This window comes from Stegostoma tigrinum, chromosome 11 (assembly GCF_030684315.1).
Source record: "Stegostoma tigrinum isolate sSteTig4 chromosome 11, sSteTig4.hap1, whole genome shotgun sequence".
Taxonomy (NCBI): domain Eukaryota; kingdom Metazoa; phylum Chordata; class Chondrichthyes; order Orectolobiformes; family Stegostomatidae; genus Stegostoma; species Stegostoma tigrinum.
In genome coordinates, this window is record NC_081364.1 from 12865133 (window position 1) to 12885203 (window position 20071).

Here is a 20071-nt window from a genome sequence, read left to right on the forward strand (position 1 = left end):
CCTACAAAGAGGCAGGCATAGCTGGGGCCCATGTGGGTGCCCACGGCCACCGCCTTTGTCTGTAGGAAGTGGGAGGAATCTACCCCATCCCCTTCTCTGATGAAGGGTCTAGGCCCAAAATGTCAGCTTTTGTGCTCCTGAGATGCTGCTTGGCCTGCTGTGTTCAACCAGCTTCACACTTTATTATCTTCTACTCTTAAGATTCTGCTTAGTCGTCTCCAGCAAGGCTTTGGCAGATCATTAACTTTATTGGAGACAACATCTCTGCTGCATATTTCCTGTTGGTTACATTCCTCTAGTCATATCGAAGTATTACACACTACAGACTGTCTCATTCCTTATAGGGAAGGATAAAGATACTTATTAGGAACGTACAAAACAACACCAGAGCCAAGATCTCTGCAGTTTAGAATACAAATTTGTCCAATAATTAATTCACAGCTATTTCTATCTATCCGTGAGGCAATACATGCTTATATTACATACCAAGTTATAATCAAACAGGTTTATTTGAACTCACAAGCTTTCAAAGTGTTGTCCCGAAGTCTTCACCTGATGAAGGAGCAGTCCTCTGAAAGCTTGTGACTGCAAATAAACCTGTTGGACTATAACCTGGTATTGTGTGACTTCTGACTTTGTCCATCCCAGTCTAACACTGGCTCATCCCTATCAACGTATTACACGTGGCATAACATTCTTGACCATATAAAATAGAATGTCCCCTACCTGACCCAGAGCAGCATCACAGCAGGTTTTAATTTTTATCTCAACATAGTTTCTTAGGAGCAGAAGATCTCCAGAATGCCTCCACTCCATGCTACAGCTTACAACATTCTCGTGAAGACGATGTCTCAGCATAATATTAATCATTTTCTGCAATTACCTGCAAAGTGTGCTCGATAGCATTGGGAAAATTCTTGAGCGTACAGATGGGAATGGAATTTTCAGGAGGGTCCCCGCTGGATGAATAGGACTCTGTAAGGTGAGGAACGACAACCTGGAAGTTTCCTTTTGTACCCAGAGTGCCTGACTCGAGCAGTGGTTTCTGGTATAAGACACAACGCTTATCCATGTAGCGTCCTGGAAGCAAAAGAAAAATGGACATTACAAACAACATTTCTCCAGAAATGTACATCAAATTTTCGGAGGATACCTTAGATCTCATGTTAAATGCTCTGTGTACAAGACTGTATTGGATATATATGATCCTTATTTGGATATTGCTCGTTAAATAAGGCAAGCACCTAATATTGTCAGAACCCTTGAGCTCTCAGTGAAGCCTGAGTTTCTCAATGGTGAGAATTTTTTTTGTGTGTAAAGTGCAGGAAGGAGGTTCCAGCTACCAAGCACTTTTCCATTCACAGAGTTTCAAATGTGTTGACCCTGACATTGAAACGATTTGAAAACTTCAGTGATGGTTATCCTGAACATTTGAATATGTGACCATATATGTCCCAAAGTAATGATGAGCCAGTCAATTATGGATTGTATGCAGTGTTTGTACATTCTGGATATAGTTGTCATGCTGGACCCTACCACCGTTACGTCAAGGCCAGTAATGGTCAATGGTATCATACGAATGATTCAACGGTTCACTGTTGCAATATCAAGGTAGTGCTGAATCAACAGGCTTATGTACTTTTCTATTTGAGAACGCTGAACTCGAAGAGCAGTGAAGATGATGCATCGGAGCAGAACCTGTTACAGGCCCTCGCCAAAGCCAGTCATGGCACAACCATGCCCAAGCAGCCCACACTGAATGGATATTTGAGCTCACCTCAGATGACAAAGAAACCAGAGTCTCCGCAAGCAAAGTTGCAAGCTTCTGCAAGCGTTGGCGTGCTAGTCCCAAGAAAGAGCATTAACCAGTCACCCAAGCTTCCAGTGAAACCAACATGTGCACCAACCTCCACAGATGAGTCATTGAAGAGGATTGAGAAACCTTTACCCCAGCTGCAATCAAAATCTTCTTAGGGCCAGTCAGCAAGTAATTCATGTAGTGGCAGAACATCAGTATCAGAAAATGCAAAGGTGACTGCACCAGAAAGCAAGGAGCTACCTACATCTACCTCATTCAAATCATTGTTAACTGGTGGATCTCAGCAGAAAGGAAAAGAAGACATCCATAACACACAGAAAGATTCTGGCAGTGCGAAACACAGTTTGAATGGGAGCAACGTTGCAAAAAATGGATTGAATAACCAACACTCTGAGCCCGAAGAGTCGGATTCAGAATCTCGAACGCACAGCTCAGACAATGAGAGGACTGAGGGTACTGCTGAGGATCAGGGAGTGTCCAAAGTACAGCCCCAGCTGCTTGCAGGAGAGTAGTCCAACACACCGTCACCACCTCCAGCAAGAGGCTTGCACTGTCAGCCAAAAAGGTTGGTGTGCGATGTGGGGTGCAGGAATTGTTATGCATCTAAATATGTATAGTTGGGAGTTAGTTAGCTCACTTCACTGGACCGGTGGTTTGTAATGTTGTGTGATGCTAACAGTGCGGGTTCAGTTCTCAAGCTGGCTGAGACCACTATGAAGGTCCTGTCTTGTCAATATCACCCTTCACCTGTGAAGTGGTGACCATCATGTTAAGCTCATTGCCAATTATCCCTTTCTCCAAGAAGATCCCTATGGTCCTTTGGGACTGCAGTGGCTTTATATGATGTTCTCAAGTTGCATTGTTTTCAGGTAGACCTTAAATTAACATTTAATCATACCAGTTATGAGTTTGTACTTGTGTTAATGTATGATGGTGATAGTACTTCATTAGATCTCAGTGTTTAGGAAAAGATTTTTTTTAACTCACAGCTTTTTGGTGAAAAAAGATGCTTTCACTTAGAAGCATTTGCAAGTTTGACCGTACTGAAGAATTTAAATAAATAAAAAACTAAAAAGTTTGCTTTTATTATTGCAGTGGTATAATAGGAATGTTGCTGCACTAACAATCCAGACGCCAAGGTTCATTTCACCATGCTCAGTGACAGCAATGGAAGAGTTCTTTGCATTTTATTGTTCCTTTATTGGACTGCGTACAATATATACAGACCAAGAAGAGGTCTCTATGTGATATCTTGGAAGAAGACTTCTCATCCCATTAGCTATCCTATTGATAGCTGCTTCCCTTCTACCACACAGACTAATGGTCTGCAAACATAGGTCAAATTATATCACAGCAGATAGTGGAATTTGAATTTCAATTAATAACCCTGAAATATAATGCTTGTTTCAATAACGCTGACATGACAATTGTTGTAAAATTGCGAATAAAAACTGAAAGAGCTAAGGATGCTGTAAATCACAAACAAAAAAAAAGTTGCCGGAAAAGCTCATCAAATCTGGCAGCATCTGTGAAGAAGAAAATCAGAGTTAACATTTCGGGTCCAGTGGCTCTTCCTCAGAACTGAGAAACAAGAGGTTCATTCAATGACCTACACCACGGTTCATTACCCCATGGAAAGCCTAAGGCTGTGGGTCTACTTTGAAACACAGATGTGTGTGAGTTATTCCTAGTAATGTACAGGATTATCATTGTTGATATACTAATTGAACATGTTTGTTGTGCAGTTTATACCAGTAAACACATGGACAACAAAACAATTTAACTATGTCTGATCAGGCTCTGCTGATTGTAACTGTGATGCTGTTACATTGGCTGAATTGAGCTGCAGAAATATCTGCAGGGAGCAGTGTTACTTGGGTATTTCCAGCTCCTTACACCATATGAGCTGCTGTTCATGATAAGGGTTGCTGCCATCATTTGCCTTTAAATGTAGGAAAATACAAGTCCTGCCTGGTGCAGTGTGGGAGAGGAAAACCATTTTCTGTTCTAAAAAAATTCCCCGAAAGAACTGTGAATGTTGTAAATCAGGAACAAAAACAGAAACTGCTGGAAAAGCTCAGCACAGTGTGCCCATAGTGTTCAGCAATGTGTAGATTCGGTGGGGTATAGGGGGGTGGGTTTGGGTGGGATGTTCTGAGAGCCAGTGTGAACTTGTTGGGCCGAAGGGCCTGTTTCTACACTGTAGGGATTCTATGATCTGTGAAGAGAAATCAGAGTTAATGTTTCAGGACTGGTGACCCTTCCTCAGAGTCTCTTGCAGCTAACGAGGTATAACTTATTGCTTGTTAGTAACTCATTACAGGTTACATTGATATGACAGACATTGTTAGAGATTTTGAGGAGGGCCAAAAGCTAGATCTTGCTCCTCTGAGATGCTTAGCTATTCTGTCCACAAATCTATATTACATCTTCAGGCTTTGGTAGGTGCTTCAATATTAATGCTTTCAGACCCTTACATAACAAATAGTAAAAATGACTGTTGGTAATCGCAGACAAGGCAATTAGTGTATAAGGTAATGGTTCTGAAAGGGCTAGTGTTGGAGACTTCTTTAGGCTCTGCCTGATCTGGTGAAGTCTCATGGTATAGAGTGAACCATTAGGATGGCCAGCTCTACGTCTTGATCAGGTCAAATGTGTGAACCCTAATTCCTCGCGGTTTTAGTTACTATGTCTAAATAACCCCAATGTAACTAATATCTATTAAAATTCAAGGTCCAAAATCACATGACACCAGGTTATAGTCAAACAGGTTTAATTGAAAACACAAGCTTTCGTAGCCTTGCTCCTTCTCAGGGGGCAAGCTCTATTTTGTTGTTAAGGCATGCGCATCTTCTTCTTAAGACTTGGTGACAATTTCTCTTCTGCTGTTAACTGAACAGGCTCTTAGTCCCAGTATAGAAAGGAGGATTAGAGGCAGCACACTCTCTTAGTAATTATCTGGCAATAGTTTATTTTGTAAACATGCATTGCAGTGATCAGCATTTGAATTGATGCTTAAATGACTGAAGGTCAAAAAGGTGGGAAATAAAATCCATTTGACATAGGAAATAAAAAAATTCAGAGGACAAGGCACTTTACGGTATTAGGGACATGACCACTTTATGAATACTCAGTCAAGAATTCAGCAGCTGTAAGAACAGTCTGCAGGATGTTTGAAATATGGGGTGAACGCAGAACTCCAGCTTAAAATGTTCACTTAAGAGCTGATACACTGCACAGGAAAAGACAGTATGGACTGGTGAGAAAGCAACAAGATTAATCACACTTGACAGAGTCCTTAGAGAAAAAGGAACAATCGGGATAGCACTGATTTGAGGATTGGCTGTGAAGCAACTGCATTTTGATCTATGGCAATAAAGTTAAAAGACGCCTGTAGGCAAGTGGAAAAAAAACTTTAAAGATTTTGTTAGATGCAAATGTTCAAGTTAGCAAGTTTTGAGTTTAAATGGAGCATCTATTGTACACAGAGAATGTCTCCACCATAGCAAGCACACATCATGAGCAACAAAGCAAAGGGCTATTAATCTATATCAAGAACATGTTGCTAGGATTGTCACAGAGCAGATTTATAGTGACAGAAAGGCAATCAACAAGATTTAGAAGATCAAATCTAACAGAAGAAGATAGTTAGAACAGTTTTAAGACTGTGATAACATTGGGAGAAATAATGTAGATTGCTGATTTGGTGGGAGTATTTATTAAGGTGAGAAGATTAAAAGCTTCAAAACTAGCAATCTACAACATTAAGATGCTATAATTTTAAAACAACTTTATTGTATTGAAAGTAGCCATTTTAAGAAACAATTTTATTTTACTCACAGTGGGATGTGGGCACCACCGGCTGGGCCAGGGAGATAATATTACCTCAAATATTTAATATCACAGATGGACCAAATGGTGGCATTTTTGACAAAATAGTTCTTAAAGTACAGAACAGCTTCAAAATTAAACATTAAAACTCAAGCTGAATAATACATTACTGCATTTAACAGGGCCTGCAACTGATTCAGTTATAAATAGCCAAAATATAAATGATGCCTTTGAAGAAACTCTTACAGCTTTTGAAAATTATGCCATTCTAGGAACAAACAATCTTGAAAGGAGAAGATTTAACAGAAGAGTTCAGCATCCAGCTTTCATTGATAATTTAATTAATGACTGCTACAAATGAGCAAAAATGGCAGCTATTGACCATCAAAATCAGAATTCATGAGAGACAGGATTATCGTTGGTGAAGCTTTGTCAGCATAACTACAGTTCAAAAGCGTTCTGATCGTGAACAAAGTTCTTCAAATTGCACTGGAAGCAGAAAATACGATGACTCAAAGTCAAATTTTGAGAGGAGACGGACAATTTTCTCACAGGAGAACAAATCTACTTTACAAAAACATGAACACTCTGAAGAAATATAGGAAATGCTAACACAAAGGGTAGGCAAAACAGCAGAGAGGAAGGGTCAGTGTAATTTTCTTTTTCTTTATTGGTTGATGGGATAAGGGCCTTGCTGGCAAGGCAAGCAATAATACCAGTGGGCCATTGCCTTCCCCAAGTACTGTGGAACAAAGCATAATAAGCGCCCAACAATCACAACAGTGTGCTACAGCTCTGAAGCTAAAGGTCATTCCCAGAAGACGTATAGAAGTAGGTGCAGTTTCAGTGCAACGGAAAGTGAAATAAAGGTGTTAATGCGATAGAATCATCACCATTAGAAATGATGAAGGAATTCCCAGGGAGAATTCTGACTACATTGGTGAATTGGACAGAAGTCATTTGCAAAAATTGGCAGCTCATTAATTTTAAGTTTGATGCAGGTTGAGTGCTGCTGTCCTATCAGATCGAATACCATGGCTGAAGAAACAGAGATTACAACCCACGCATGTAAAATGAGTAGCCCTCTGGGTAAAGATATGCTACAAGTTACATGACAAGAAAAAGAGTGTCAAAGTTTGGAAAATGTGTATGTAATTCACAATAGACACTTCTCACTGCCATTTACATTACCAGGTGCATTGGTTGGAATGGGCAAATCGCCTTAGTGTCCAACAATCATGCTGGTCCCACTTCCTTACGCACCTTCAAATTAACTCTGTTTTAGGTTGTGTAATCGTGCCGGAATAGCTTGCAGTGCTGTGAAAGATTATTCACTATTTCAGGAATCTTTGTTTCCACAAATTGTTAAGGATTGCCATAAAGTTAGGGGGAGGGGTATGGGCGTTTGGCTTCAACCCAATCATTGTGCTGCAACAAAAGTGCAACTAAATTAATAAAGCTTTAAATGCTATAGAGTGCTAAATATAAGAGTCAGCTGTGAAAAAGATTGAAATTTCACAGCCATCAAAGAAAGAGATATTTCACCCCAGTGATGAATGAACAAAATTGAGACATGAGAAGTTGCTAGTTTCTTCATCATAGTGAAGAGTTCTTTAGTATTTAACCTAGTGTCTCTCCAGTCACTGTTTTGTGGGTGGTTAAAGAGTTTCTTACACAAACCCCTGTTTAGAGAGTGACATTCTTCTTCAAACTGTGCTTGAGCTCCAGAGGTAGACGAGTGATTTGGTGGTCACTGAGAAAGTGCCCAAAAAGTAATTTTTGCATAAACGCTTATAGAAGAATTTTGAGACTTATAATGTTGGTTGCACTCTCATCTCTGGCTCAGGAGCTTGTGCAGCTTTCACTCCAATAGTCTGAGTCTTTGCTGTACTGAGGGAGGGCTGGACTGTCTTTCTTTTCTCGTGAAATATTAAAGCCAGATGTTGTTTTCCCTCTTGCGCGGAGGTACAGATACCATGGCCAGTATTCTGTAGTAAAAGGAACTGCAGGGCAATTGTCCGAGCTAAACTTCATCAGCGTTACCAAAAACAATAGAATTCTTTGTATTGCTTTGCCAAAGAATCAGCGTAGGCATTATGGTAGAATTGCCATTTTCTGTGCCATAATGATAAGGTCATTGATGGTCATGGGATCTTTTGGTTTACTTCACCCCTTCATGGAATGTGGGTATTGCTGGCAAGAGTCAAGTTCGTTGTCAATTCCCAATTATCCTTGAATTGAGTGACTTGCTTGAGCATTTCAGAAGACAGCTAAGAGTCAACTACATTGCTGCGGGTTTAGAATCGAATTTTGGGTGGCAGCTGAGGATGGCAGGCTTCCTTTCACAAGGACCTTTATAGAACAAGATGGGATTTCACAATAATCTCTTATTGTTGTTTTGTTGACCATTATTGAGTCCATTCCAGGTTTATTAATTGAACTCAAATTCCACCAGCTGCCGTTTAGGGGTTTGAATGCATGACCCCAGATGCATTAGTCTGAGCCTCTGGAGTACAGTCCAGTGACATGACCACTGTGCTACCATCCCTCGCCCTCATTGTGCATCAATTGGCTACCGCATTTCTCTGCACCAAAAGTAGAGAAATTCATCTGGCCAGAAATTGGGACACCCTGAGGTCACAGAAGGCGCCACATACATGCAAACCAGTCTTACTTTCATTTGCAATCCATTGTCATGTGCAGTAAGGTGAAAGATTCTACTCATCAAACACTATATATCTTTTACAAACGTGTCAACATTGGCAGTTAACTGTCACTCATTTAAACAGTGTCACTTACGTGTTTCCACATTATCCAATGCATTTGCCACTCCATTCAGGTTCTCAAAGAAGTCCTGATTGTAGATGTTCTCAGTCTCTGGCCCAACACGGTTCTGATGAGCTATGACTTGCAAAGAAGGATTCATCTTTTGCACTGCCGCTGCAGCTACCTCAGACTTCATTTTCTACTCAGGGTGTAAAAAAGAGCACAGGTCAGACTATATTAGTGCTCTTCCAGGTACAAAAGCCTACGGTTTGTCAACAGTACAATTCATTCCCCTGTCCCCACCAAATTAACCGCCCACATGCACTTACTAGGGTCGTGACAGGACAGGATGCAATTAGAGGCAACTGGCACATGGTCAGGTGGCTCACCAAGGTCATCCCTTAAGAATGTACAAAATAGAAAAGGGGGCAGGTTACTCAACCTCTTGAGCAGCTTTACCATTCAGTAAAACCATGGCAGATCTAATCACAGCCCTAACTCTACATTAGTGTCTGCACCCAGTAACCCTCGACACACATATAGCCATCAAATATCCGGTGAGCTCAGTCTTGAATATATTCAATGGGCCAGTCCCCACCTCTCTCTCTGAGAGTCAGTAAGATCCTCAGACATAGGAGGGGAAGTAGAACATTTGGCCCATCAAGTCTGCTCCTCCATTCAATGAGATAATGTTGAACTGATAATCCTCAAGTCCACTTGAAAAAGAACCAATGCCAACAAACTTTTCTGTGGCTTTAATCTCCTCCCGATGTAGATCAGAGATAACCATTGTAAGTGGAGCAAACAGACATCTCTTTGGCTAGTTTCACATTACCATTAGTTAATTGCAGAGCCACTGGAATCTTGAGGCTGGGACAGAAATCCTGGGCCATGGTACTGTACATGGTATGGGCCCATGACCCCTGACCTAAGCAGTGCAGGTCCTTCCCTACCTGAGCACAGGGGCCACACCCCACCCACCACCGACCCCCACCCCAGCCTGAACACAAGGACCCCTCCCCCAGCCTGAAGGCCAGGCCCTCTCCCCTCCCCCCAACCGGAACACAGGACCTCTCCCCTCCCCCAACTTTAACACAGGGCCCCCTCCCCTCCCCCAGGTAGAACACAAAGCTCTTTCGCCTAGGCTGAAGGCCAGGCCCTCTCCCCTCCCACAACCTGAACACAGGGACCCTCCCCAAATCTGAACACGGGCCCCCTCTCCTCCCCCAACCTGAATGCAGGGACCCACTCCCCTCCCCCAACTTGAATACAGGGCCCCCTCTCCTCTCCCAACCTAAACACAGGGACCCTCCCCACCCCCAACGTGAACACAGGGCCCCATCCCCTCCCCCAACCTGAACACAGGGACCCTCCCCTCCCCCAACCTGAACACAGGGACCCTCCCCTCCCCCAACTTGAATACAGGGCCCCCTCTCCTCCCCCAGCCTGAACACAGGGATCCTCCTTTCCCCCCAACCTGAACACAGGACCCCTCCTCTCCCCCCAATCTGAACACAGGACCCCTCCTCTACCCCAACCTGAACACAGGGGCCCCCTCCTCTCCTCGCCCAACCTGAACACAGGGCCCCCTCCTCTCCCCCAACCTGAACACAGGGAGCCCTCTCCACCCCCAACCTGAACACAGGGACCCTCCCCTCCCCCAACCTGAACACAGGGTCCCCTCCTCTCCCCTCAACCTGAACACAGGGACCCCTCCCCTCCCCCAACTTGAGTACAGGGACCCTCCTCTCCCCCCAACCTGAACGCAGGGCCCCCCCTTCCCCCCCCCAACCTGAACACAGGGCCCCCTCCTCTCCCCCCAACCTGAACGCAGGGCCCCCCCTCCCCCCAACCTAAACAGAGGCTCCCCCCCCGCCAACCTGAACGCAGGGAGCCCTCTCCACCCCCAACCTGAACACAGGGACCCTCCCCTCCCCCAACCTGAACACAGGGCCCCCTCCTCTCCCCTCAACCTGAACACAGGGACCCCTCCCCTCCCCCAACTTGAGTACAGGGACCCTCCTCTCCCCCCAACCTGAACGCAGGGCCCCCCCTTCCCCCCCCCAACCTGAACACAGGGCCCCCTCCTCTCCCCCCAACCTGAACGCAGGGCCCCCCCTCCCCCCCAACCTAAACAGAGGCTCCCCCCCCGCCAACCTGAACGCAGGGCCCCCCCTCTCCCCTCCCCAAACCTGAACACAGGGCCCCCTCCCCTCCCCCAGCCTGAACACAGGGCCCCCTCCTCTCCCCCCAACCTGAACGCAGGGCCCCCCCTCTCCCCTCACCAACCTGAACACAGGGCCCTCTCCCCTCCCCCAGCCTGAACACAGGGCCCCCTTCCCCCCCCAACCTGAACGCAGGGTCCCCCCTCTCCCCTCCCCAACCTGAACACAGGGCCCTCTCCCCTCCCCCAACCTGAACATAGGGCCCCCTCCCCCCCCCAACCTGAACGCAGGGCCCCCCCTCCCCCTCAACCTGAACACAGGGACCCCCCTCCCCCCCCAATCTGAACACAGGACCTGCTCTCCCTCAATCTGAACATGGGACCCGCTCTCCCCCCATTCTGAGCATGGGACCTCTCCCTTCTCCCTCACTTGAAATTGAGTCTCCTTTACTTCCCAGGCCACAGGTATTGTTCCCTCATGTCCCCCGACTCCTTGCCCCTCCTTGCCCCCACCTTGAGCAACTATCCTATTTCATTTATTTTAAAATGTTTTTTCTTGATTTCATATCTCTCCCTGGCTTTTTCGCTTCCCTTCTCTATTACCCCCTCCAGACCTCCTCTTGTACAGCCCACAGATTTTGTTTACTGCACAACTGGTTCCTTCATGTTCAGCTGTTCGGGTCTAAACTCTGAAAATCCTTCCAACTTCTCTCGCTTCCTGTAAACCCTCTAATCACCTGCTCTAATATCTCCTAATGTGGCTTGGTTTTAAACTATATTTGATAATCTTCCTGAGTTGCACATTGGGACATTTCAGTAAGTTAAAGGGTACAGCATAATCCATAATTATTGTCAAGTTGCTATCAGAGCAAACTGGGCTGGGGGTGGGAGTGGGGTCTTCACCTCTCCAGTAAAGCTCAGCTGAAACCCTGCTGCCCATAATCCATCCAGCACCAAATTGTCTTCGTCCATTCAACCAAGATCTCCCAACTTTAAATGCTCTATTACGGAACTGATCCCTGCTCGGAGAAAGAAAGAAAGAATGACAGGGCATAGGTCTAAAGAGATCTGCAAATGAAGGGGAGAACGAAAGCTTTTTCTCACAGTGAGTGCTTAAGGTATGGTATAGGGAGTTTCAATTGAGGCATTCAGGAGGATGATTATTTGGATAGAAATGGTGTGCAGTGTCATGGGAAAGAGGCAGGCAATTGGTATGAGGTAATAGACAAGGTGCAGGAACGATGGGCCAAATAGCTTCCTTCTGCACTGTAGTTGTGGCTCCTCCACATCTCTGGGATCTTCCCTGGCCCCACATTGTTCTGAAGAGGAGTCATATTGGACTTGAAACATTATTTCTCTGTTAAGTTATTGAGTTCCTCCACCATTCTGCGTGCTTGCTTCCCCTTAATCTTCCTTGTTCTGTGTCCTCTTGCGTTCTTCTCCAACTGCTCTGAAAGTCCCTCTCTTATCTAACCCCTCAAGATCTTACTTAAAACCAATCTCTTAGACCATTCACTCTCTCTTAACGTCTGCTTCCTTTCAACTGGCTGTTCCTTCCTGATTGCATTTGAGTGAAACACTTTGCGAAATGTTCCTTTGTGGATGGCCTCATCCAAAGTAAACTGCAACATGTCCTTATTCCAGGGCTTCTGATGTGGTAAGGGGCCAGTCTTTCCCCTAAAGCCAGACATCAACAAAATAACCAGCTTGCCACAACAGAGAAGCACATACCAAAGACAGAGGAGAAAGTTTATACTCGAAATATTTGCAGAAAATCTCTGCAAAAGAACAAATATTTTGAAAGCCCAGCCTGTTGAAAAGCATTGTCATTAATTAGTTGCCAGGGACCAGCATAAAACTAAAGCCTGTAAAGATGTGGGAATCGGAAGAATTAGCTGAAGGGTCTCTGCAGTACTTGTGCTTTTAATCAGCTTTCAGTTTGAGTTGGGATTTTAGGCAACACAATCCAGTCATCGAGACGAGAGGGAGAGAGAAAGAGAGAGAGAGAGAGAGAGAGAAAACATAACTGGATTCAGTCAGCCTGGGAAAAATGCACACAAGTGGTTAGGGGAGGAAGCTGAACTGGGATTAATGAGATCCATCCTTTGGAATGCTGCCACATTCAATGTCATGTGTCTGCACAGAATGAGCAATGTCAGGCTATTCGACCACAGAGGCATCGCTGTCAAACCCCCATTGTAGCCCATTGCTGAGAGGCAACTGTGTACTGGAAATGGGACAGCGGATAGGGCTGAAGGGGATTTCTGCAGCTCTGATACCCAGGGCTAATTGTAGATATTTACTCTTCCCCCTGTTCAGACATGTTACTGCACACCTCTGGTGCAAGTGGGGCTTGAATTTCCTCTCTCCCAGCTGAGGTGAGGTGTAAACTGAGTTACAATAGTACAAGCTAACAAAGTGTGGAGCTGGATGAACACAGCAGGCCAAGCAGCATCTCAGGAGCACAAAAGCTAATGTTTCAGGCCGAGACACTTCATCAGAGAGGGGGATGGGGAGAGGGAACTGGACTAAATAGGGAGAGAGGGGGAGGCGGACCGAACATGGATGGAGGAGAAGATAGGTGGAGAGCAGAGTATAGGTGGGGAGGTGATAGGTCAGTCTAGGGAAGACGGACAGGTCAAGGAGGTGGGATGAGGTTGGTAGGTAGGAAATGGAGGTGCAGCTTGAAGTGGGAAGAGGGGATAGGTGAGAGGAAGAACAGGTTAGGGAGGCAGGGACGAGCTGGGCTGGTTTTGTGATGCAGTGGGGGGAGGGGACGAACTGGGCTGGTTTTGATTACAATAGTACAAGCACTAGCTATGGACGGTGGGGTGGGCACATGTGGAACAATCATGGATGTTACAGGGACCGACCCAAAACAAGCAAACCAGCCAGGGAGTGTAGTCCTGTTGGAGGTGCAGTCCTTTGGACAAAACATTGAGCCAAACCCTCCGAGGTGGAACATTAAACATTCCTTGGCATTGGGAGGGGATAAAAGGAAAAGAGGACAAAGTCTTTGTTAAGAGAGAATGGGAACTGCAGATGCTTTGTTGGAGAATCCGAGATAACAAAGTGTGGAGCTGGATGAACACAGCAGGCCAAGCAGCATCTCAGGAGCACAAAAGCTGACGTTTCAGGCCCAGACCTCTCATCAGAAAAACTAATGAAAGGGTCTAGGCCTGAAACGTCAGCTTTTGTGCTCCTGAGATGCTGCTTGGCCTGCTGTGTTCATCCAGCTCCACACTTTGTTATCTCAAAGTCTTTGTTAAATTCCTGCTGGCCACGGAGCCACTGTTCGAACAGGGGCTAACATTTGCAAATGGTGCTTGAGAGATGTGAAGTATTTCAGCATATCTTACAACAATGAAAAGTGCTACCATAAATGCAAATCTCTCACTCTATTGCACTGATTAATATTCTCTCCTGACGCTCTATCAAACCCTCTCCACCAGACTCCGTAAGGCCATCACTGTGCTGACTGATTACCTAGGCTATTGATGCCATCCTCCTGTGCACTTTATATCTTTGGTCAAACAAACAGAATCTGTGGTTACAAAGACACTCTGCACCATCGTGCTCTGTACTGCAGCATTGCAAGGCTGCTTGTGGTGGGTCCCACACGCACAACAAATGAGGGGCCCCCAGCCTCCATTCATGGGACATGCATGAGAACATAAGAAACAGGAGCAGTAGTAGGCCATCCGGCCCATCCAGCTAACTCCGCCATTCAATAAAACCATGGCAGATCTTTTCATGGGCTCAGCTCCACTTACCCGCCCGCTCACCATTACCCATAATTCCCTTACTGTTCAAAAATCTACCTATTTTGCCTTAAACAAATTCAACGAGGTAGCTTCAACTGCTTCACTGGGCAGGGAATTCCACAGATTCACAACTCTTTGGGTGAACAAATTCCTCCTCAGCTCAGTCCTAACTCTGCTGCCCCTTATTTTGAGGCTATGCCCCCTTGTTCCAGTTTCACCCTCCAGCGAAACAACCTCCCCTGCTTCTATCTTATCTATTGCCTTCATATTTTTGTGTGGCTTTCTTGTCAACACTGGACTCACTGAACTTGTAACACACTTACATCAATGAATCAGGGGATATCGCAAACATTTCAAGGACAAAATTAATCTGGCATCAGATTTTAAAATTTAAGGCGTAAATAATTGGTCCCCCTCAATTTCTCATCGCCAACGATTTTGTTTCGGTGGTGGTTCGGTGCCGCTAATGGGAGACAGGTGTCTACTAAAAAGGTGGAACTTGATGCAACAAGTCCTCATTGCTTTTGAGTGTAAGGCACAGGAACAGAAGTAGGCCATTTGGCCCATTATGCATACTCTGGCCGAACTGATTTTTCTCAACTCCACTTTTCTGCTGCTATCTCCCAAATCCCTTCATTATGAGACATCTGCCTCTCTCGACCCTTAGTATAGAACATAGAACATAGAACATTACAGCACAGTACAGGCCTTCAGCCCTCGATGTTGTGCCGACCTGTCATACCGATCTCAAGCCCATCTAACCTACACTATTCCATGTATGTCCATACGCTTATCCAATGACGACTTAAATGTACCTAAAGTTGGTGAATCTACTACTGTTGCAGGCAAAGCGTTCCATTCCCTTACTACTCTCTGAGTAAAGAAACTACCTCTGACATCTGTCCTATATCTTTCACCCCTCAATTTAAAGCTATGCCCCCTCGTGCTCGCCATCACCATCCTAGGAAAAACGCTCTCCCTATCTACCCTATCTAACCCTCTGATTATTTTATACGTTTCAATTAAGTCACCTCTCAACCTTCTTCTCTCTAATGAAAACAGCCTCAAGTCCCTCAGCCTTTCCTCGTAAGACCTTCCCTCCATACCAGGCAACATCCTAGTAAATCTCCTCTGCACCCTTTCCAAAGCTTCCACATCCTTCTTTTAATGCGGTGACAAGAACTGTACACAATACTCCAAGTGCGGCCGCACCAGAGTTTTGTACAGCTTCACCATAACCTCTTGGTTCCGGAACTTGATCCCTCTATTAATAAAAGCTAAAACACTGTATGCCTTCTTAACAGCCCTGTCAACCTGGGTGGCAACTTTCAAGGATCTGTGTACATGGACGCCGAGATCTCTCTGCTCATCTACACTACCAAGAATCTCACCATTAGCCCAGTACTTTGCCTTCCGGTTACTCCTACCAAAGTGCATCACCTCACACTTGTCTGCATTAAACTCCATTTGCCACCTCTCAGCCCAGCTCTGCAGCTTATCTATGTCTCTCTGCAACCTACAGCATCCTTCATCACTATGTACAACTCCATCGACCTTAGTGTTGTCTGCAAATTTACTGACCCATCCTTCTACGCCCTCATCCAGGTCATTTATAAAAATGACAAACAGCAGTGGACCCAACACCGACCCTTGCGGTACACCACTAGTAACTGGTCTCCAGGATGAACATTTCCCATCAACCACCACCCTGTCTTCTTTCAGCAAGCCAATTTCCGATCCAAACTGCTATATCTCCCACAATCCCATCCCTCCGCATTTTGTACAATAGCCTACTGTGGGGAACCTTATTGAACGCCTTGCTGAAATCCATATACACCACATCAACCGGTTTACTGACTGGCCTAGCACTAACAGCCCTCGGTGTTAAAGGATTCTGCAGATTGACTACCTTCTGAGAGAAAACAATCCAACTCATTTTTGTCCCTCACGAGGACATGGTTGCCAGTAGAGTGCCAGCTGGGCTCTGTGGGTAATGGCTGCAAATCTGAATTAGAATGTCATCGGTTCAGGTCCCAGTCCATGCAATACTCTAGGCTGATGTTATGGTATCAAGAGGTGCTGTCTTTCATAGAGACCCTGCAGTGTGGAAGCAGGCCACTCAGCCCATCAAGTCTATAACAACCCTCTGAAAAGCATCCTACCCAGACCCGAATTCCCTACCCTATCCCTGCAACCCTGCATTTTCCACGGCCAGTCCACCCAAACATGCACATCTTTGGGCTGTGAGAGGAAACTAGAACACCCAGAGGGATCTCACGGAGAATACACAAGCCCCACACGGCCAGTCACCCGAAGATGGAAGCGAACCCGGGGACCTGGTGCTGTGAGGCAGCAGTGTGAACCACTGAGTCGGCCGTAGTTATGAAATATCCTCCAGCATTGCTCATACAGGAGCGCGAGGTTCTTCCTGATGCCTGCACACTTATTCTCCAACACCTCAAAATCTGGTCATGACCAGTTTACTGTCGGTGGGAGCTGACTGCATGTATATTAGTAGCTACATTACCTGCAACAGTGACTGCACTTTAAAAGAACTTCAGTGGTGGTAAAGTAGTTTGGCATGACAGGAGAATGGGAAACTGTGTTGTATAGATACAAGATCTTTCTTATCTTTCCAATAAACCTACAGCCAAGATCCTGCCCAAAGCAGGTGGAAAATGTAACAATCCCAGCCTGGGATTTGTAACTGAGAAAAGAGACTTTACAATCCACAGCCTATCGAATCCACCGCTCGAACAGAAAACGGCTGGTCTGATCTGATCATCCTCAACTCCACTTTCCCACTTTTTCTCCATAACCCTGATTCTGTTACTGATTAAAAATGTATTGCAGCCTTGAATGTACTTAATGCCCCAGCCTTCACAGTAAAGAATTCCACAGATTCACTACTCCCCAGGGAAAAAGTTCCTCCTCATTTCTGTCTTGACTTTGTGTTCTTCGCTCTGTTCAATCACCCAATGATCTTTGTATGATAAGATCTGCCTCTACTGCACGCAAAACACAACTTTTCACTGCACTTAATTACACGTGACAATAATAAACCAAATCAAAATAAATGGGTCAGTGATAATGGGAACAGCAGATGCTGGAGAATCCAAGATAATAAAGTGTGAAGCTGGATGAACACAGCAGGCCCAGCAGCATCTCAGGAGCACAAAAGCTGACGTTTCGGGCCTAGACCCTTCATCAGAGAGGGGGATGGGGAGAGGGTTCTGGAATAAATAGGGAGAGAGGGGGAGGCGGACCGAAGATGGAGAGAAAAGAAGATAGGTGGAGAGGAGAGTATAGGTGGGGAGGTAGGGAGGGGATAGGTCAGTCCAGGGAAGACGGACAGGTCAACGAGGTGGGATGAGGTTAGTAGGTAGGAGATGGAGGTGCGGCTTGGGGTGGGAGGAAGGGATGGGTGAGAGGAAGAACAGGTTAGGGAGGCAGAGACAGGTTGGACTGATTTTGGGATGCAGTGGGTGGAGGGGAAGAGCTGGGCTGGTTGTGTGATGCAGTGGGGGGAGGGGACGAACTGGGCTGGTTTTGGGATGCGGTGGGGGAAGGAGAGATTTTGAAACTGGTGAAGTCCACATTGATACCATATGGCTGCAGGGTTCCCAGGCGGAATATGAGTTGCTGTTCCTGCAACCTTTGGGTGGCATCATTGTGGCACTGCAGGAGACCCATGATGGACATGTCATCTAAAGAATGGGAGGGGGAGTGGAAATGGTTCGCGACTGGGAGGTGAAGTTGTTTGTTGCGAACCGAGCGGAGGTGTTCTGCAAAGTGGTCCCCAAACCTCCGCTTGGTTTCCCCAATGTAGAGGAAGCCACACCGGGTGCAATGGATACAGTATACCACATTGGCAGATGTGCAGGTGAACTTCCGCTTAATATGGAAAGTCATCTTGGGGCCTGGGATAGGGGTGAGGGAGGAGGTGTGAGGGCAAGTGTAGCATTTCCTGCAGTTGCAGGGGAAGGTGTCGGGTGTGGTGGGGTTGGAGGGCAGTGTGGAGCAAATAAGGGAGTCACGGAGAGAGTGGTCTCTCCGGAAAGCAGACAGGGGTGGGGATGGAAAAATTCTTGGGTGGTGGGGTCAGATTGTAGATGGCGGAAGTGTCAGAGGATGATGCGTTGTATCCAGAGGTTGGTGGGGTAGTGTGTGAGAACGAGGGGGATCCTCTTGGGGCGGTTGTGGCGGGGGCGGGGTGTGAGGGATGTGTTGCGGGAAATGCGGGAGATGCGGTCGAGGACGTTCTCGACCACTGTGGGGGTAAAGTTGCAGTCCTTGAAGAACTTGGACATCTGGGATGTGCGGGAGTGGAATGCCTCATCCTGGGAGCAGATGCGGCGGAGGCGGAGGAATTGGGAATAGGGGATGGAATTTTTGCAGGAGGGTGGGTGGGAGGAGGTGTATTCTAGGTAGCTGTGGGAGTCGGTGGGCTTGAAATAGATATCAGTTTCTAGCTGGTTACCTGAGATGGAGACAGAGAGGTCCAGGAAGGTGAGGGATGTGCTGGAGATGGCCCAGGTGAACTGAAGGTTGGGGTGGAAGGTGTTGGTGAAGTGGATGAACTGTTCGAGCTCCTCTGGGGAGCAAGAGGCGGCGCCGATACAGTCATCAATGTACCGGAGGAAGAGGTGGGGTTTGGGGCCTGTGTAGGTGCGGAAGAGGGACTGTTCCACGTAACCTACAAAGAGGCAGGCATAGCTGGGGCCCATGCGGGTGTCCATGGCCACCCGCTTTGTCTGTAGGAAGTGGAAGTAATCAAAAGAGAAGCTGTTGAGGGTGAGGACGAGTTCGGCTAGGTGGATGAGGGTGTCGGTGGAGGGGGATTGGCCGGCCCTGCGGGACAGGAAGAAGCGGAGGGCCTTGAGGCCATCTGCATGAGGAATACAGGTGTATGGGGACTGGACGTCCATGGTGAAAATGAGGTGTTGGGGGCCAGGGAATTGTAAGTTCTGGAGGAGGTGGAGGGCGTGGGTGGTGTCACGGACGTAGGTGACCCTTTTCTCTGGGATCAAATAGCACAACAGTTTGAGGTGCTCATTTCCCCACTTTACAAAGCAATTGCTTAATTCATATTGCTTTGCAATTTTTTTTGTCCAAACCTCTCCCAGCGGTCAGCGTGATTAGAACATCGATGAAAAGAGTTCATTTAATTCATGGGATGTCCCAACTGGAGAAGTAATGAAGACAATGGCGGGTTATCTTAACGTTAACACAGCAAGGCAGACTTCAAAAGGTTTAATGTAGTAGATTTCCAAGTCCTGGACTGTTAAGTACAACATCATTATTCTGAGCTGTCTGGATTGTTGCCAATACACATTACAAAAACATTGGATTAAAAAGTGCAGCTTACCATGGTAAAACCAATGGACTCTAAAGAGACAGAAGGAGTGAGATAGACAAGGGTGGTGTGAGACAACATTGGAGAGAAGGTGGGGGGGCAGTAGAAAGGGGAGCTAAAGAAAGGTCAGAGAGTTTTATCCACATTCTCCAACTTTAAGACCAATCGCAAAAAGTAAGCAGTGAAACTAATTTTGAGATGGCAGCCCAGAATGAGGACAGGTCAGACTTATTTCTGCCATTCGCAGTGGGGATGCTGGTCTGCCACGAAGCAGAGGCCAGAGGATAAGGCTACAACACCCTACCAACGATCTTTTACAAGCCTGGCTGTCCCAGACAAGAAACACACTGGTTGATTTGATTAGTGAGATG

The 20071-nt window shown here is 46.1% G+C and overlaps 1 protein-coding gene across 1 annotated transcript in view; it reads right to left on the reverse strand.

The window, feature by feature from the left end:
• uba1 (ubiquitin-like modifier activating enzyme 1) overlaps nucleotides 1-20071 on the reverse strand; it is a 296167-nt gene that overhangs the window by 232260 nt on the left and 43836 nt on the right. Inside the window, exons 14-15 of the mRNA XM_048547326.2 lie at nucleotides 8450-8615; nucleotides 884-1080 (exon numbers count right to left, since the gene is read on the reverse strand). Coding sequence (XP_048403283.1) covers nucleotides 884-1080; nucleotides 8450-8615 — 363 coding nt within the window. The remainder of the gene's footprint in view (nucleotides 1-883; nucleotides 1081-8449; nucleotides 8616-20071) is intronic.